The sequence below is a fragment of the Clinocottus analis genome, unplaced genomic scaffold, assembly GCF_023055335.1.
Source record: "Clinocottus analis isolate CAN_PGR_092001 unplaced genomic scaffold, fCliAna1.0.p SCAF_3, whole genome shotgun sequence".
In the NCBI taxonomy this organism is placed as follows: Eukaryota; Metazoa; Chordata; class Actinopteri; order Perciformes; family Cottidae; genus Clinocottus; species Clinocottus analis.
This window is the reverse complement of record NW_027176042.1, coordinates 7093192-7106405: the sequence shown is the minus strand read 5'-3', so window position 1 is coordinate 7106405 and position 13214 is coordinate 7093192. Positions and strand designations below refer to the sequence as shown.

The following is a 13214-nucleotide window of genomic DNA, read 5'->3' as shown; positions in this document are numbered from 1 at the left end:
AAATCTGGAGGCAACAGGACAAGATTTTGGACTTGACGAATCACGTTCGAGCTGTCCCTGTTGCAATGCAGGTGAACGGTTCATGTGGAGAACAAAAGTGAAAGAACACCTTGACCAAAATACAATCTTGAGGCCCCATGATTTTGATTTTTAATTGTTTCAAATCAGCTTGTGAAGTGGCTACTTTTGAAACCTCTACCGTCTCGGATCTGTTGCTAGTCGGACTGTAAACAATGAGCAGTATTGGAAGCAAAAAGCAAGTCTTGGCCCGCATATCTGCTTGCTTCTTAGCAACCCAAAGAAATATAGATCCGACAATGACTCGCGAGTCTTTTCACGAGTCAAGAGTCGTAACTAAATGAGGGTAGTGCCAGACGCCAAAGGAGCACTGGCCAAGCTGCATCGCAAGTGAAAAAACAGCCATTTTGCCAATTAGCTTAGCATTTAACACTCTAAGACGCTATGCTAAAAAGGTGAAGATGTGTTAAGATAACTTGCCTAAACGCCTGAGCATCCCACGCGGCCGGCCACATTATTAAGAAAAGGCACACAAATATATATTTGTTTATTTCACTCGGGCTTTAAAATTGTTACATTGGCGTCGTCATAGTGACCAGGTGCCTGAGCGCCGCCTCACCGGCTCCTCGTATCGGCAGGCGTTCATTTAAAGCTCTGTTCGCGGCGCCACTTGAGGATCCTCCGCGGTTCAAGTTCACAGCACGTGTGCCGCAAACCCTGCGGCGAGGTCACGGTATTTGAAGTCGCCTCCTCCACGCCGGGCTCCCGGCGGGACGCTCGAGAGCCAGACACGATCGGCCGCTTGATCTGTGAAAAAAACCTGCACCCCGAGGGCGACGCCTCGGAGACAAACGATTGAAGAATTGATTCTTGGTTTCATGTCTGAGTCTTTGAATGTGTCCCCCATTCATCTGTCATCAATAGCACAGCCAGCCTTTGAACACGGGTTTTTTTTTTTTTTTTAAAGGGCAGTTGGAAAAGGCTCTCAGTGTGATTTACTGTGTTAGCCTGAGCTCATAACTTGAAATTTAGCAATGGTGGCCGTGGAGCGTTTGCAGGAATTATATATCCAAGCAGCATTTCCCAGCAAAGCTGCGTTCTCTCATGTTCATGTGAGCGAGTGAACAGTGGGAGGCATTTAGGTCAACGCTTAAAGTCCTCAACCAAGTTACGTAAACGTTGAGCTTCTGGTAGGCTACGACTAAAGAGGGGTCCTTTAATTATTCCTGGCAACTACCCACCGCACCCTTCCCTTAAACTCCACATCTGAGCGCTGCGCTCCTGTCCTCGGGCTCTGTCACCAAGGGGAAGGAGGCGGGATATTAGGGCACACCTCAGTGGGCAGTAGGCGGGCCGCCCGGCCGGCCCGTGGCGCCTGACTCATCCCATTCTCCTCCACTTTCCACGGGCTGACATTCCCATCGGCACCTGCTCTTACGGGCAGCTCATTGCTTTGACATGCCGGGGAGCTCTCCGACAAACAAGGAACTTTTCCCTCTGACAAGCGGAGTGGGCGAGCGCTTGTGAAGCGCAGAATCGCCGCAGGAGGTAGTGACTAAAGGGCCGGTGGGATTGTTTGGCAAAATAGAACCACGCTGACTCACCCGAGCTTTTAAGGTATTCGGATTTAGTTGTGGGTTGTTGTTGTTTTTTTTTTGGCAGTTAATCCCCAGCAACTACATTGTCTGTTGTAAAACACATCTGATGCCTCTTTTGTGACTGTAAGAGTGTGGCTGCGGCAGCCGATGTGATTCGCTCTTTGAACTGAGGCAATTGCTATTGACCCGAAATGTTTTTCCGCTGCAGACCACACATCCGACTGCGGCTCCGCTCCATTTAGCACGCTCGTGTCTGTGGTCCTGTTCTTCCCCCTCTCAGCCCACCCAGTGGTCCCAGTTACAGCTGAAGCTACACAGGACAGGAGGCTTATTATAGATTACCTACAGGGCCGTGGACAAAATGTCCCGGCTTATCAAATGTTTTCCATTATTCTGGACATCGTCGTCTGATGGGGTGCTCATATTTACCTGGAAGACACGGCCGCCCTGTGCACACTCAAACTACAACCCGGCGCCTTAGGTGTGACGTGAATGGAAGCTGAACTGGGAGAATGGGGAGACACCGTGCAGATGTGTCACAGAGCCCGAGCTTCCTCTCCTACAAATGATCTTAGAGCAAGTACGGACTCGCAAACCCAAGTAACGGACCTGTAATGATGCAACCAAGTGTCCACCTTAACCAAACCATAACGTTGGCATTGGACATGAAAAACACAATGATCGAAAGTTACTGGACACGATCTGCGGTTCAGGCAAATAGTCCAATATTTTTGTTGAGCAATAGTGTTGTGGAGAAAATAATAACTGGACCAAAAAACAACAACTAATAAAACATTGAAAATAAATTCAATTCAAAAAAGCGTTTTGCCCTAACTGTTTTTGTGGCTTAAACAATTCCCCTTAATTATTCGGTCCACGGAGAAGTGATTTTAAAGCATAGATCCCAAAGTCTCATTTATTCTTACTAGATTTGGAAAGAGCAATTACTCCTTGGACAGTTTTTTTTTTTAACAATTTAAAGACGATACTATAGTTTGTCCCGCTGTGAACCCCCACTCAAAAGCTTTCCGTCCACCTCAATAATTTGGAGGATGGAGCGGTGCTAAGGGACGGTGGGGGTTGTCTTGTTCTGAAAAAGACACCGCGTTCCCAGTTAATGTGCGGTCCCTTTCTCTGTCAGCACTTTCAGCTCCTGAGCTGGTCAGAAGAACATCTGATCTCATTTTCTCTGCTGGTGTGAATCACATTTTCACCAACTCCCAGCGGTTAGGAGTGTGAACACGTCGCGGCCCGATCCCTTCTCGCCCTCCAGTCGATTAGAAAAGTGGATTCTATTACAGCGCTCGTGCCATCTTCTCAAGCGAGTCGTGACTTTGTCTTTATTCAACCTCCTGTTTATTCAGGGAGCGATTGTTCTGCTTCCATTAACACTTTGTAATCCCGCCAGTGCTCCTAAATGCGTTACATGTGGGCGGGGGGGGCTGCCCTGTAAAGATACTTATTTTACCCCCCCCACCCCGCCCCCTTTGAGCAAATAGACAGATTGTGATTAAGTCTGGCAAACCGTGTTAATTGAGGAGAAAAACTGTTTAAACTTGACAGGTTGGCTGTCAAATTGCACACAGATGGAATGTTTGTCATGCCTCCAATTTGGGCCTCTTTAAAATGATTTAATTTAATTCAGACATCATGAGAGAATCTGTGATATCCCCACTCCCCAAAAAAACGTGTCGCTCTCTCATCCATTTGAATTAAATAGCAGTAGAAAAACATACCTTTGACTTAAATGGTGAATTCATTGTATCTCTGTTTCGCTAAACTACTGAGAGCAGAGATTAGATTGATCTTGGAAGGTCATGTGTGGAGGTCCCGAAGTCCAAAAACAAACCCACCTATCGCATGCAACACACAGATACACAGCGCTGGCGTCAGCAACCTTGTCTCCGTTTGTTTTCATTTCACCCGTGACCACATGACCACCTCCTCATGGATGGATGGATGGATGATGGATGATGGATGGATGATGGATGGATGGATAGATGGATGATGGATGATGGATGGATGATGGATGGATGGATGATGGATGATGGATGATGGATAGATGGATGATGGATGGATGGATGCACGCAGTCAGACACAGAAAAGACATTTGAGAAACTGAAATTGAAACTTAAGTTGTGGGAAATTGTGATGGGTGTTTTTTCGCCAATTGTCTGGCGTTAAGGCTACAGACGAAGAAAATAACCACCAGGCAGGTGATGAAAATGATACATTTCGAGTGGAGCCATTGAATGTTCAGGTTTTCACCTTTTAATTTAATCACCTCCAGCACTGCACATGAGTAATACAGATTAACAGGCTGGGGGAAAGTGAGTAAGATGGGTTTTCCTTTTCCTCAATCTTGTAAATACTTCTATACTTTTTTTTTCATAAAGCTCTCCTACTACAATATTGCACAACTCCCTTTTTGCTGCGGTTTGTGTGTGCATGCTTGTGCGTGCAGGGAATCTCCTTCTCAGTCCCTCCCCTTCACATGACTACTGTGCATGTGGTAAAAAAAAGAGAAAAGAAAAAAGAGGAGGAGGCAGGCTGTGCTGCCTGCAGTAGTCTCTCTGCTCAGCGCTCAGCATCCACATCGCCGCCGGGACTACAACCGCCTGAATCGAGCCGGTCCTTATTTTTTTTTAAGGGAAAGTTTCTCCCCTTTTTGTTTCTTCTCTGGCTCTGTCACATGACACTAAGCGGGCAACCTGAGCCCCTTTCTTTTCTCAATGTGGATCCTCAAATGTTACAATAGAACGAGCCACGTTCTGGACCCGAGGTGGCACGCGCTGTTGGCATTCTGGATGTGCGAATGCCGGCGCTCGGCGCACCGGCTCAAGCATCCAAAGTGCCAGTAGTAGTAGTGGAGGAGGAGAAGGAGGAGGAGGAGGAGGAGGAGGAAGAAGTGGTGGAGAAGAGACCGCAAAAGAGTTTGGTGCCAAGCAAGCAACCCCAAAGCGGGCAAAGATGGTCCAGAACGTGATCCTGGTGTTTTTCCGCAGGAGGCTGAGCCAGAGGCCGGCGGTGGAGGAGCTGGAGAGTCGGAACATCTTGAAGCGTAAGTTCAAGTCGTCATGATTGCATCTCTCTCTCTCTCTTGTGTAGAAAATAAAGTTGGTCCTAAAGTTGATTTGAGGTCATGTGGACTTCCCTGGTTTTTAGTCTTCCATGAAAAAAAAAAAGTAGCACTTTATTACTTGTATTAGACTAATTGTGATGCGACTGAAGGGGCATTTCAAAGTAAGACATTGATACCACGTTTTATTACTGTTTTAAAATGATGATTATTGTGGGGAAAAAGTAAATAATAGTCAATTATGTTTTTTTTTACTTATTCAATTGTTGTATAGCTCACATGGGATAATGTATCTGCTCTGTTCTAAATGTGGGACAAAACAAGTCAAATTACTTTTGGCTTTGGAAAACTAAAGTTTTAATTAGGGTTCTGACACTATGCATACATTTAGGAAATAAACGGCAGATAATCGTAATCAAACAGTAATATATATATTATATATATATATATTATTTAAACTGCATATTTGGTGGAATAATTTTAAATAATAACTAGCCATGAAGCCATTTTTGTCCCAGCAAATGTATTTGTAAACCATAAATCCAGCCAGACTGAATGTGATCCTCCTCGGCTGTTTCCCGAGAGCTGGTGAGCTGAAGTCTGAGTCGCGTGCTCATGCATCTTCCCCCGAGGCTGATTTGAACTCACATTTATTTGGACCTTTTGAAATACCTCAAGCCTCTCGACAAAGCGACAATGGTGTGAGTGTGTGTGCGCATGTGTGTGTGTGGGAGAAAGCGTGCAGATCGCAGCAAACTGTGAAACTAGTGCGCGCAGAGAGATTACGAAGCGGTGAGGAATGCAGTCCTGCAGTCCGGTTGAGACGGGCCACCTGTGCGCTCGGAGCAGCTGCCGTCCTTGTCGCTGACCCCCCCCCCCCTCCTCTGCTCGGGAACGTGTGTTCAAGATCAACACACTTACTGTCCCGGTCTCCGAAGCCGCACACGAAAACCTCTCTAGTGAAAATGCACATATAACAGGTTCCTGTTGCGCCCAAAGAGTAAAAAGAGAAGAAAGAGAGATTCAAAATAATTGAAGTGACAGCTAGTGAATTTGATGAAGATAAATCCTACTTAGGGGACTCTAATCCGCCCGTCGTCTCGCTCTCTAACTCACTTTCGGCACTGATCCGCTGTGGAAGTGAGCCGCCGTCCTCTGAGCAGTATTGATCCCGCAGATTAGCTCCATTAGACTTCGCCGACTTCATCACCTTTCCAGTCCCGTGGAATAGTCAGAGGCCTGGTAGCCACTTATCATTTGCTACCCTGACTGAGCATCTCCATAAAACCAAAAATAACTAAGTATTTAGTGGAATTATAGTGTATGCAAATGAACGCTTTTGACCTGCTTTTGAGATTATTTCCTTCCCTTTTGTGTCAACAGAAAGAAATGACCAGACGGAACAGGAAGAGAGGAGGGAAATCAAACAGCGGCTTAACAGAAAGGTAGGCGGCTGCAGTGACCTGACAGAGTTTGCTAAAGAGAAAAAAAAATCTTTAAATCAAAAACCCACATTTGGAAGATCGAACGTGTCGATAAACCCGACGAGGGCTGACACGTTCTCCTTCTCCAGCTGAACCAGCGGCCGACGGTGGACGAGCTGCGGGACAGAAAGATCCTCATCCGCTTCAGCGACTACGTGGAAGTGGCCAAAGCTCAGGATTACGACAGGCGGGCGGACAAGCCCTGGACCCGGCTGTCAGCCGCTGACAAGGTAACTAAAACCAACGGGACAGCAGCGCCGGCTTCTCGGATGATGAAGTGGTGCAACGTTTGTGTTCAGCGCCTCTCCGGGGTTTCCGCCTGTCTTGGAAAGTCTTCAGAAAAATGTCAGAGATTCCTCAAAGAGGCATTAGAAAGTACAGTACAGTACTACAGTACAGTCGCTAGGAAGTCTCACTGAAGCACCTGCATGACGTTCCACTCATCTGGGTTCATGTCAAATTTATTTAATTGAGTATATTGATCGGGATTATTGTTTCGTCCTGCCTAAAAAAAAAAGGTGTTGTCATATTTCTAATATATGAGCTCTGCACCATCTGCAGATGTTTTCTCCGTTTCCCAAAAGACGTCTGCGACCGCGTGGAGGCGGGACACACCTGGGCCCACGCTTCGTGTTTCATTTTTTGTTTTTTTTTTGTTTTTCGTTTTCCCGCAGGCGGCGATACGAAAGGAGCTGAACGAGTTCAAGAGCAACGAGATGGAAGTCCACACTTCGAGCAAGCACCTGACGAGGTCAGTTTGAGCCTCCGCGCCTGCCGCCATGCCTGCAAAGATCAAATGATTCGATTTTTGGCGTTCACAAAAGTGTCTAATAGAATCAAAAAGAGTCATTTTGGACAAACTCTGCAGGCCGCTTTATCGAGCGGATGAATGTTCCGGCAGAGTCAGTGTGACATTGTGCAAAGACCCAAAAGTGCATTATCCCTGCAGTGCACAGGGCTTACATTTAGCTGAAAAAGCAGGCCCCCGGAGATGAGTTTCACCCTTTTGTACCACCTCTCCACTATAATGAATGTCTGTACATATTTTTAGCTTACGTTTTGCTTGTGTCAAGATTCTGTATTGCTAAAAAAAAAAGGAAACCCCTGAATTGGAGGAGAAGCCATTGGCTGCTTTTAAACGCATTGACCGCCAAGCTATTTATAGACCTTTTGATTGATGAAACCTCGCTGTGTGAATATTTTAGCCCGTGCTCACACTTTTCCCCTTTTACAGGTTCCACCGGCCGTAGCAAGGTTTTCTTCTGTGAAGAGTTGCCAATATATATATCTGGTTCTGTCAGCGAAGGCCTTTTGCACGGAGTCTTCCGGCACGGCGGCCCACAGTCAGTGGGTGCTCTGGTACTTGTGTCCAGCGAAAACCTTGGAGGCTGTGTCTCTGGAGAAAAGGGGAGTCGACGACACGGAGGCATGCAGCGAGCTCCACTTCTGCTCGGAGGAGCCGCTCCTCTACCAGCCCCTCACCTCACACCTTGTCAAAAGGGAGAGGGGGGGAGGGGGCGGAGTCAAGGTGACATGTTCGCCATTGACGAGCAGCGATTTTTATTTTGTAAAACAGACTCTTTTGAAAGACTTTTTTTCTTTTTCTTCGATGCCACGAGAGGAGGATGAGGACGGGGGGGACGGGGACGGGGGACGGGGGGTGGGCGGGATGGGGGGGGGGGGGGTGCATGTGACCGAATCAACCAGTCCCCACTCCAGAATCAGTCGTCACCCCCCGTCCCCCCCCACCACCACCACCACCACACCCGAGCTGTGTCTCAGTCTCACCAATTCAGTTGATGCGTTTCATATCGACGGTGTAAACAGAAACCTTGTCTGTGTCAAAGACAGAATTCCCTTTGTAAGCACTATTTATTGTCTGCACAATACAGGTTTTCAATTTGTAACAAACTTTGTCTCGCCTTTGGTGTTTCTTTTCCTCGAGCACATGTCGACACCACGGCAGAAGTGTGCTCTATTCTGAAATCACAAAAGGTCAGAATTAGGGGCGATAAACGCTGACTAAGCATCGTACGTGGACTATAATCCGCTCAGATTTATCCCAGCGTTTTAGTGCCTTAGTAAGCGGATAACGGCATTGTAGTGAGGTTCACCTCCGATGAAGCGGCAATTAGTTTACAAGGGAAAGGCTGGTGACCCGTTCTTTCTCTCTGAGGAATGAGGACGGGCATCAATCGCGTGGGGCACGGAGCAGGCGGGCGAGGTCAAATCCCCTCAGGAAAACAAGTGCACTTGGCTGACTTTCTCCCAATCGGAAGCCAGATGTTGATCCGTTTGCGTGGCTTTCACGTTACCGGCGGAGGAACCAGAATGAAAGAAACAAGTCATTAGTTCTGAACCACTGCAGCGCCTGTAAAATATTAGGAACTGCGGGTGCATTTGAGGTCGTTGAAAAGCCTCTTTCAGTGAGGAGAAACCTCTTAAATGATATGAGGTGTGTGTGTGCGAGCGGTGGGGGGGTCTTTTTGGACGTCGACATGCAACGCGAGGTGAGTCACAGCCTCCGTCCCGGCATGATGGAGGAACAGATGGCGGCTCCAGTTGAAACTGCGCTGTGCAGGGCCGCTCGCCGTCAACGAAAACCAGCATCTTCTGGCCCCCAGAACAGCCCCGGTTACCTGTGGAGCTGCGTGGGAGGAACGAGGGAACGCTCTCACTCACGGAGGCGGAGGGAAGAGGGGATATCCTGACTTCCGGGTGTCCCTCAGATACGTGGGGGGCCAACAGTAAACACACACACACACACACACACACACACACACACACAGACGCTGAACATATGTTCTGCTGTTTGTTAGCCAACTGTAAGCGAAATGAGCTTCTGGTTCATAACCAGGCTTTGGAGTACAAATCACGTCACATACTGGACCATTTTATTTATTTATTTAACAACACACAACGTCATTGTTACCCAAGAACCACACAATAGCTTTATATTCACTCTAATCCTACCAACCGGAGTCCCTGCAGACCCGACAGGTGTACCTGTTGTCAAATGCTTTATTCTATCGTTCCAATTGTTCATGACTTTGTCAATCAATTTGTTCCTGATGACTTCAGAGCATTGTTTTCTGCTTCAATTTATGTTTTTTCCCCTTCAACTCAAGCATCTTATTATAAGATGGAGATATTTTTTTATTTCATTGTTTTCCAAGTATCACACACTACCGAGGGGGGATGAGGCATCTGTTATTATTATTTTTCTTTAGATGTCAATTAGAGAACTAACAATGTTATGAGAAGAGATAAGTTAACATTTTGTCATGTCTGTTGTTTCTCACGGCGCTTTATTCATAGAATTTTCCGGGGAGTCGGTCGGCCTATTGATGTTTAATATAACTATGTTAAATATGTCACTGTGATGAACAATAGGCTGCTCCTGCAAATGTAATATTCACATGATGAAATCGGTCGTGCGCTCGAGACTAACTGCACAAATATTAACAAGGTGACGCAGTTCTTCTATTCCAAAATGACTCAGGCCGTAATGGTGTTTTAAAGATGGTAACTCATAATCATAACAATGAGGCATCAGTTGTTTTTTCACATTTCCATCCCGGCCAGACCTCCAGAGATAAAACGTCACTATAGAGCATCACGAGGCCTCCTAATATGGTGGCCTCTTGCATAACTAGCAGCAGCAAGCACAAGACAACCCCCTGAATAAAGGCATTTGTTTGTTTTTTAAAGTGAAAACCAAAACACACGGAGGTTGCATGGAGCTCGTATAGCGGTAGGTTTAGAGACAAATGGCGGGGAAATGTCGCTTGACCCCAACTCAACCACATCCAGAGTTCAACACTCATGTTTTTACATGTGATGTTGATTGTGAATGCAGGTATTCCACTCGTAATGGAGTACATTTGACTTTTACTTGAGGATATGATGTGGAATTTAATTGTAACACATCTTGACATTAACCGTATTCATGGCATAATTTAAGCAATGGGGCCATCTAGTGTCTCATGACTGCTGCTGCAGAGGAGCATTTTATTGTTTTATTTTGAACAAATCACTTATGGTGAAATGTATTTTTAAGGAGTTGGACATAAAAATGTGAATCTTCTTTTTTTGTTGTCGTTTGTCGGCAGATACAAATTAAAATACTGTCAGGGCCTGTCTTACTATTATGACAGAGGGCAACAAATCAGTTATGATATAAAAATAATAATACAAAATAAGTTTATTTTCATTCAAAGACCTGTCTACCAGTTTAAGTAGTGGATTTTATTTATTTTCTTCAGACTGTGCCTTCCATGAGTAATCCCTTTATTTACATTTCTTTCGTTTTAAATGAATAATCTTCTGCTTTTTTTTTTTAATAATGTAGTTTTGTATCTATGATCATTACGCGCGCGGCTCGTCGCAGGCATTCCTCCGTCTGCATGAGCCTCCGTGCAGCTGCGCAGTGCCAGAAAGTCCTGCATGGCATCCGGCCTCTGGGATCAGTGGAAACTTTTCAGTGAAAGGTCAGCGCTGTCGGGGAGGCGGGTCACGGTGCAACGGGGGGAGAACGCGGCTCCCTGTAATCCTCCTCCGAAAACAAAACAAGCTCCAGAAGAATGGGGTCGAGCCCCGCTGGTCACAGCAGGGAGAGCACGGTTACAACAAACCAGCCGCCCGCGTTGCCAGCAGGCCATGAGGCGCCTCCGCTTGTGCCACATCGGCAGAGCAGGGGGGGGGGGGGGGTTGGAAATGGTTATGAGGATAAACATGCTCCTTTTCTCCGCCTGTGGTCACGCCAAGCGCAGGGGGCGGGGTTTCCGGAAGTCAGAACGGGGGCTTGGTCACATGGTACAAGACCGAGGCGTCACATCATAGTTTCAATTTAATTTAATTGGATTTTTAATGACGTTGTGACATGTCAATACATATTGGGCAGCAAGGTAAGCCAGTCTCCTGCTGACGGAGTATTTCTTTGTTTTTTTAGTCCAGTAAACTAAGTTGGATTAATCAAAATAAATGTTCCTTATATCCACATATCTGCTTTATTTAGTTTGCCATGATTTTAAGTGTTGGATTTAAAGTTTGCGCTACTTGTTTAGTCTACTAAACTATACTATACTTCATAACACTTTTTCCAAACGGCGCACAATTTCTCAGCTGTCAGATATTGAAGTAGAGGGGCCAAAATGTAGAGCTCTGTGTGCGTGTGTGTGTGTGTGTGTGTGTGTACAGGTGTCACGGCCCCCGCACGTGTGGGCCCTCAGGTGAAGTGCAGCATGCTGTCCTCGCACTCCCTCGGCACCGTCACTTTGTAGCTGTGGCACGCCAGTTTGTAATTGCGTCCGCTGTTGTTGTCCCAGTGGTGGCCTCCTTGCACCTTGTAGTGGATGGCAAATTCCAAGATGGCCCCCGGCTGCAGAAGGAAGGGGGGGACGGGCAGACGGAATCTGAAGACATCCGTCTCCGGAGCGCCGGACGACGCGCGGTGGCCGCTCGACGCCCAGGGCGCTGCGGTCTCCGTGTGTGTTCTCCAGTTGGTGAAAGAGTAGTGCACTGCCACTTCTTTCTCGTAGGCTAAGTTGAGTACTCGTATGGCGCCCGTTATCCCCTGCTCTGAACACAGGACCTGCTCCAGGCACACACTCTGATTGCGGAGACGCTCCAGGAAGTCCGGCTGGGCCCCGACATTCTCCGGGAAACAAGGTTTGAAGTAAGGCAGCGACAGCTCCAAAGACTTGCCGAAAGCCAGCTCGGAGCTCATCAGGAGCCGGAACATAACATGTTGGGGTATCAAGGGGTGCTCCTGAACTTTAAAGACCTTCACGTCCTCCAACTCGAGGCCCAGCGAGTCCACGAAGCGCACCTGCAGGCTCCGGAGCTCTTTAGTTCTCTCGGCCGACGATGGGAGGGACTGAGCTCGTTTCCTCATGATCGTCTTGGTCGGAGGGTCACTGGGCGAGCCGTGCTTTAGGTTGAGCTCCGTCATCGAGGGCGCCCTTGGGCCCGGGGGTCGGATCCGGACCGGGGCTTTGGGAGGATGAGGCTTGGGGTCATAAATGTCCCGAAGACGAATGGTCGTGGTCCTGGCGGCGCACGTGGCGTCACGGGGGCCACTGAAGAACCGAGGCGGGGTCTCGCTCTTTTCACCAGAACCGGCCATGTTTTTCACATTAGACACGCCCTGAGACACAAACCACAATATAATGGATCACTAATCTTTTCATTGTACATAGCTGGACATGTAAATATATCGGGCCACCAATTTTCGGGAAAAAACAGCAATTACTTCAGTTAAATGTTTAGAAACTCGAGCAATATGTTGCTGCACGCTTAAAGAAAGACCAAACCTTCACAGCAGACTCCTTGTGTTCTTCTTGTGTGCATTGACCTCGTTCGCTGCCTGCTAGCGAAGTTGCTTTGAACCCAACTGCTGCCAGATGACAGATGAGAGCTTGAGTCTGCCAACAAAAGCCATTAATATTCAGGGAGCGAAAAACAAAGCAAAAAAAATAAAATAATATTAGTGTATATATATAATATTGCAAGCCACGGACAGCAGACAATCTAATACGTGAACTTGATAAAAAAAACAAACCCTCAGTGACCAGGATCCGAAGACCAGAGTGTAATCTATGGCTCCGAAGCCCTGTGAGCTCAGCCCTTGATAAACATGAGACTGTAGTTGGGGACGGGAGGTGGGGAGTGAATATTTATAGCAGGTAGCGCGGCTGTGCATCTGCGCTCGGACGAAGCCTCTCATGCTTCTTTTATAGTCCACTGACAGCACAAACCTTCTGTCAGTCTGCGAACTGTTTGCGATTTACGGGTGACCTTGCCCCCATAATCGTAAACTCTTTCACATGAAAATAACTGTACATGTAATTACTGGTGAAACGAGTGTTTCTATTTGGCGACTACAGAACTGTGGAGACGCATTGACAGTTGGGAATTTAAGCAAGTGCTTTACGTGTCGTAGAAACCTGGCAACATGCTATCAGATTCCAAACTTCAAGGAACGTTACATTTAGCTGACGTGTTTATCCACTTCCTTTTTTTCCTCTACACACC

The 13214-nt window shown here is 47.0% G+C and overlaps 2 protein-coding genes across 6 annotated transcripts in view; one reads left to right on the top strand and one right to left on the bottom strand.

The window, feature by feature from the left end:
- The window catches only part of phactr3b (phosphatase and actin regulator 3b), a 41404-nt gene extending 33713 nt beyond the window's left edge, over positions 1-7691 (top strand). For all 5 annotated transcript variants that reach the window (XM_068595324.1, XM_068595323.1, XM_068595325.1 and 2 more), the window contains 5 exons: positions 4622-4677; positions 6079-6140; positions 6269-6409; positions 6854-6930; positions 7414-7691. In XM_068595324.1, coding sequence (XP_068451425.1) covers positions 4622-4677; positions 6079-6140; positions 6269-6409; positions 6854-6930; positions 7414-7429 — 352 coding nt within the window. In that variant the 3' untranslated portion in view covers positions 7430-7691. The remainder of the gene's footprint in view (positions 1-4621; positions 4678-6078; positions 6141-6268; positions 6410-6853; positions 6931-7413) is intronic.
- Positions 7692-10888: 3197 nt separating this feature from the next.
- On the bottom strand, positions 10889-12793 carry ppp1r3db (protein phosphatase 1, regulatory subunit 3Db). Its single transcript, XM_068594845.1, has 3 exons — positions 12742-12793; positions 12494-12604; positions 10889-12327 (listed from the first exon to the last, which is right to left on the bottom strand). The coding sequence occupies exon 3, from the start codon at positions 12304-12306 to the stop codon at positions 11407-11409; it is 900 nt and encodes a 299-aa protein (XP_068450946.1). The 5' UTR covers positions 12307-12327; positions 12494-12604; positions 12742-12793; the 3' UTR covers positions 10889-11406.
- Between the last annotated feature and the right edge of the window lie 421 nt (positions 12794-13214).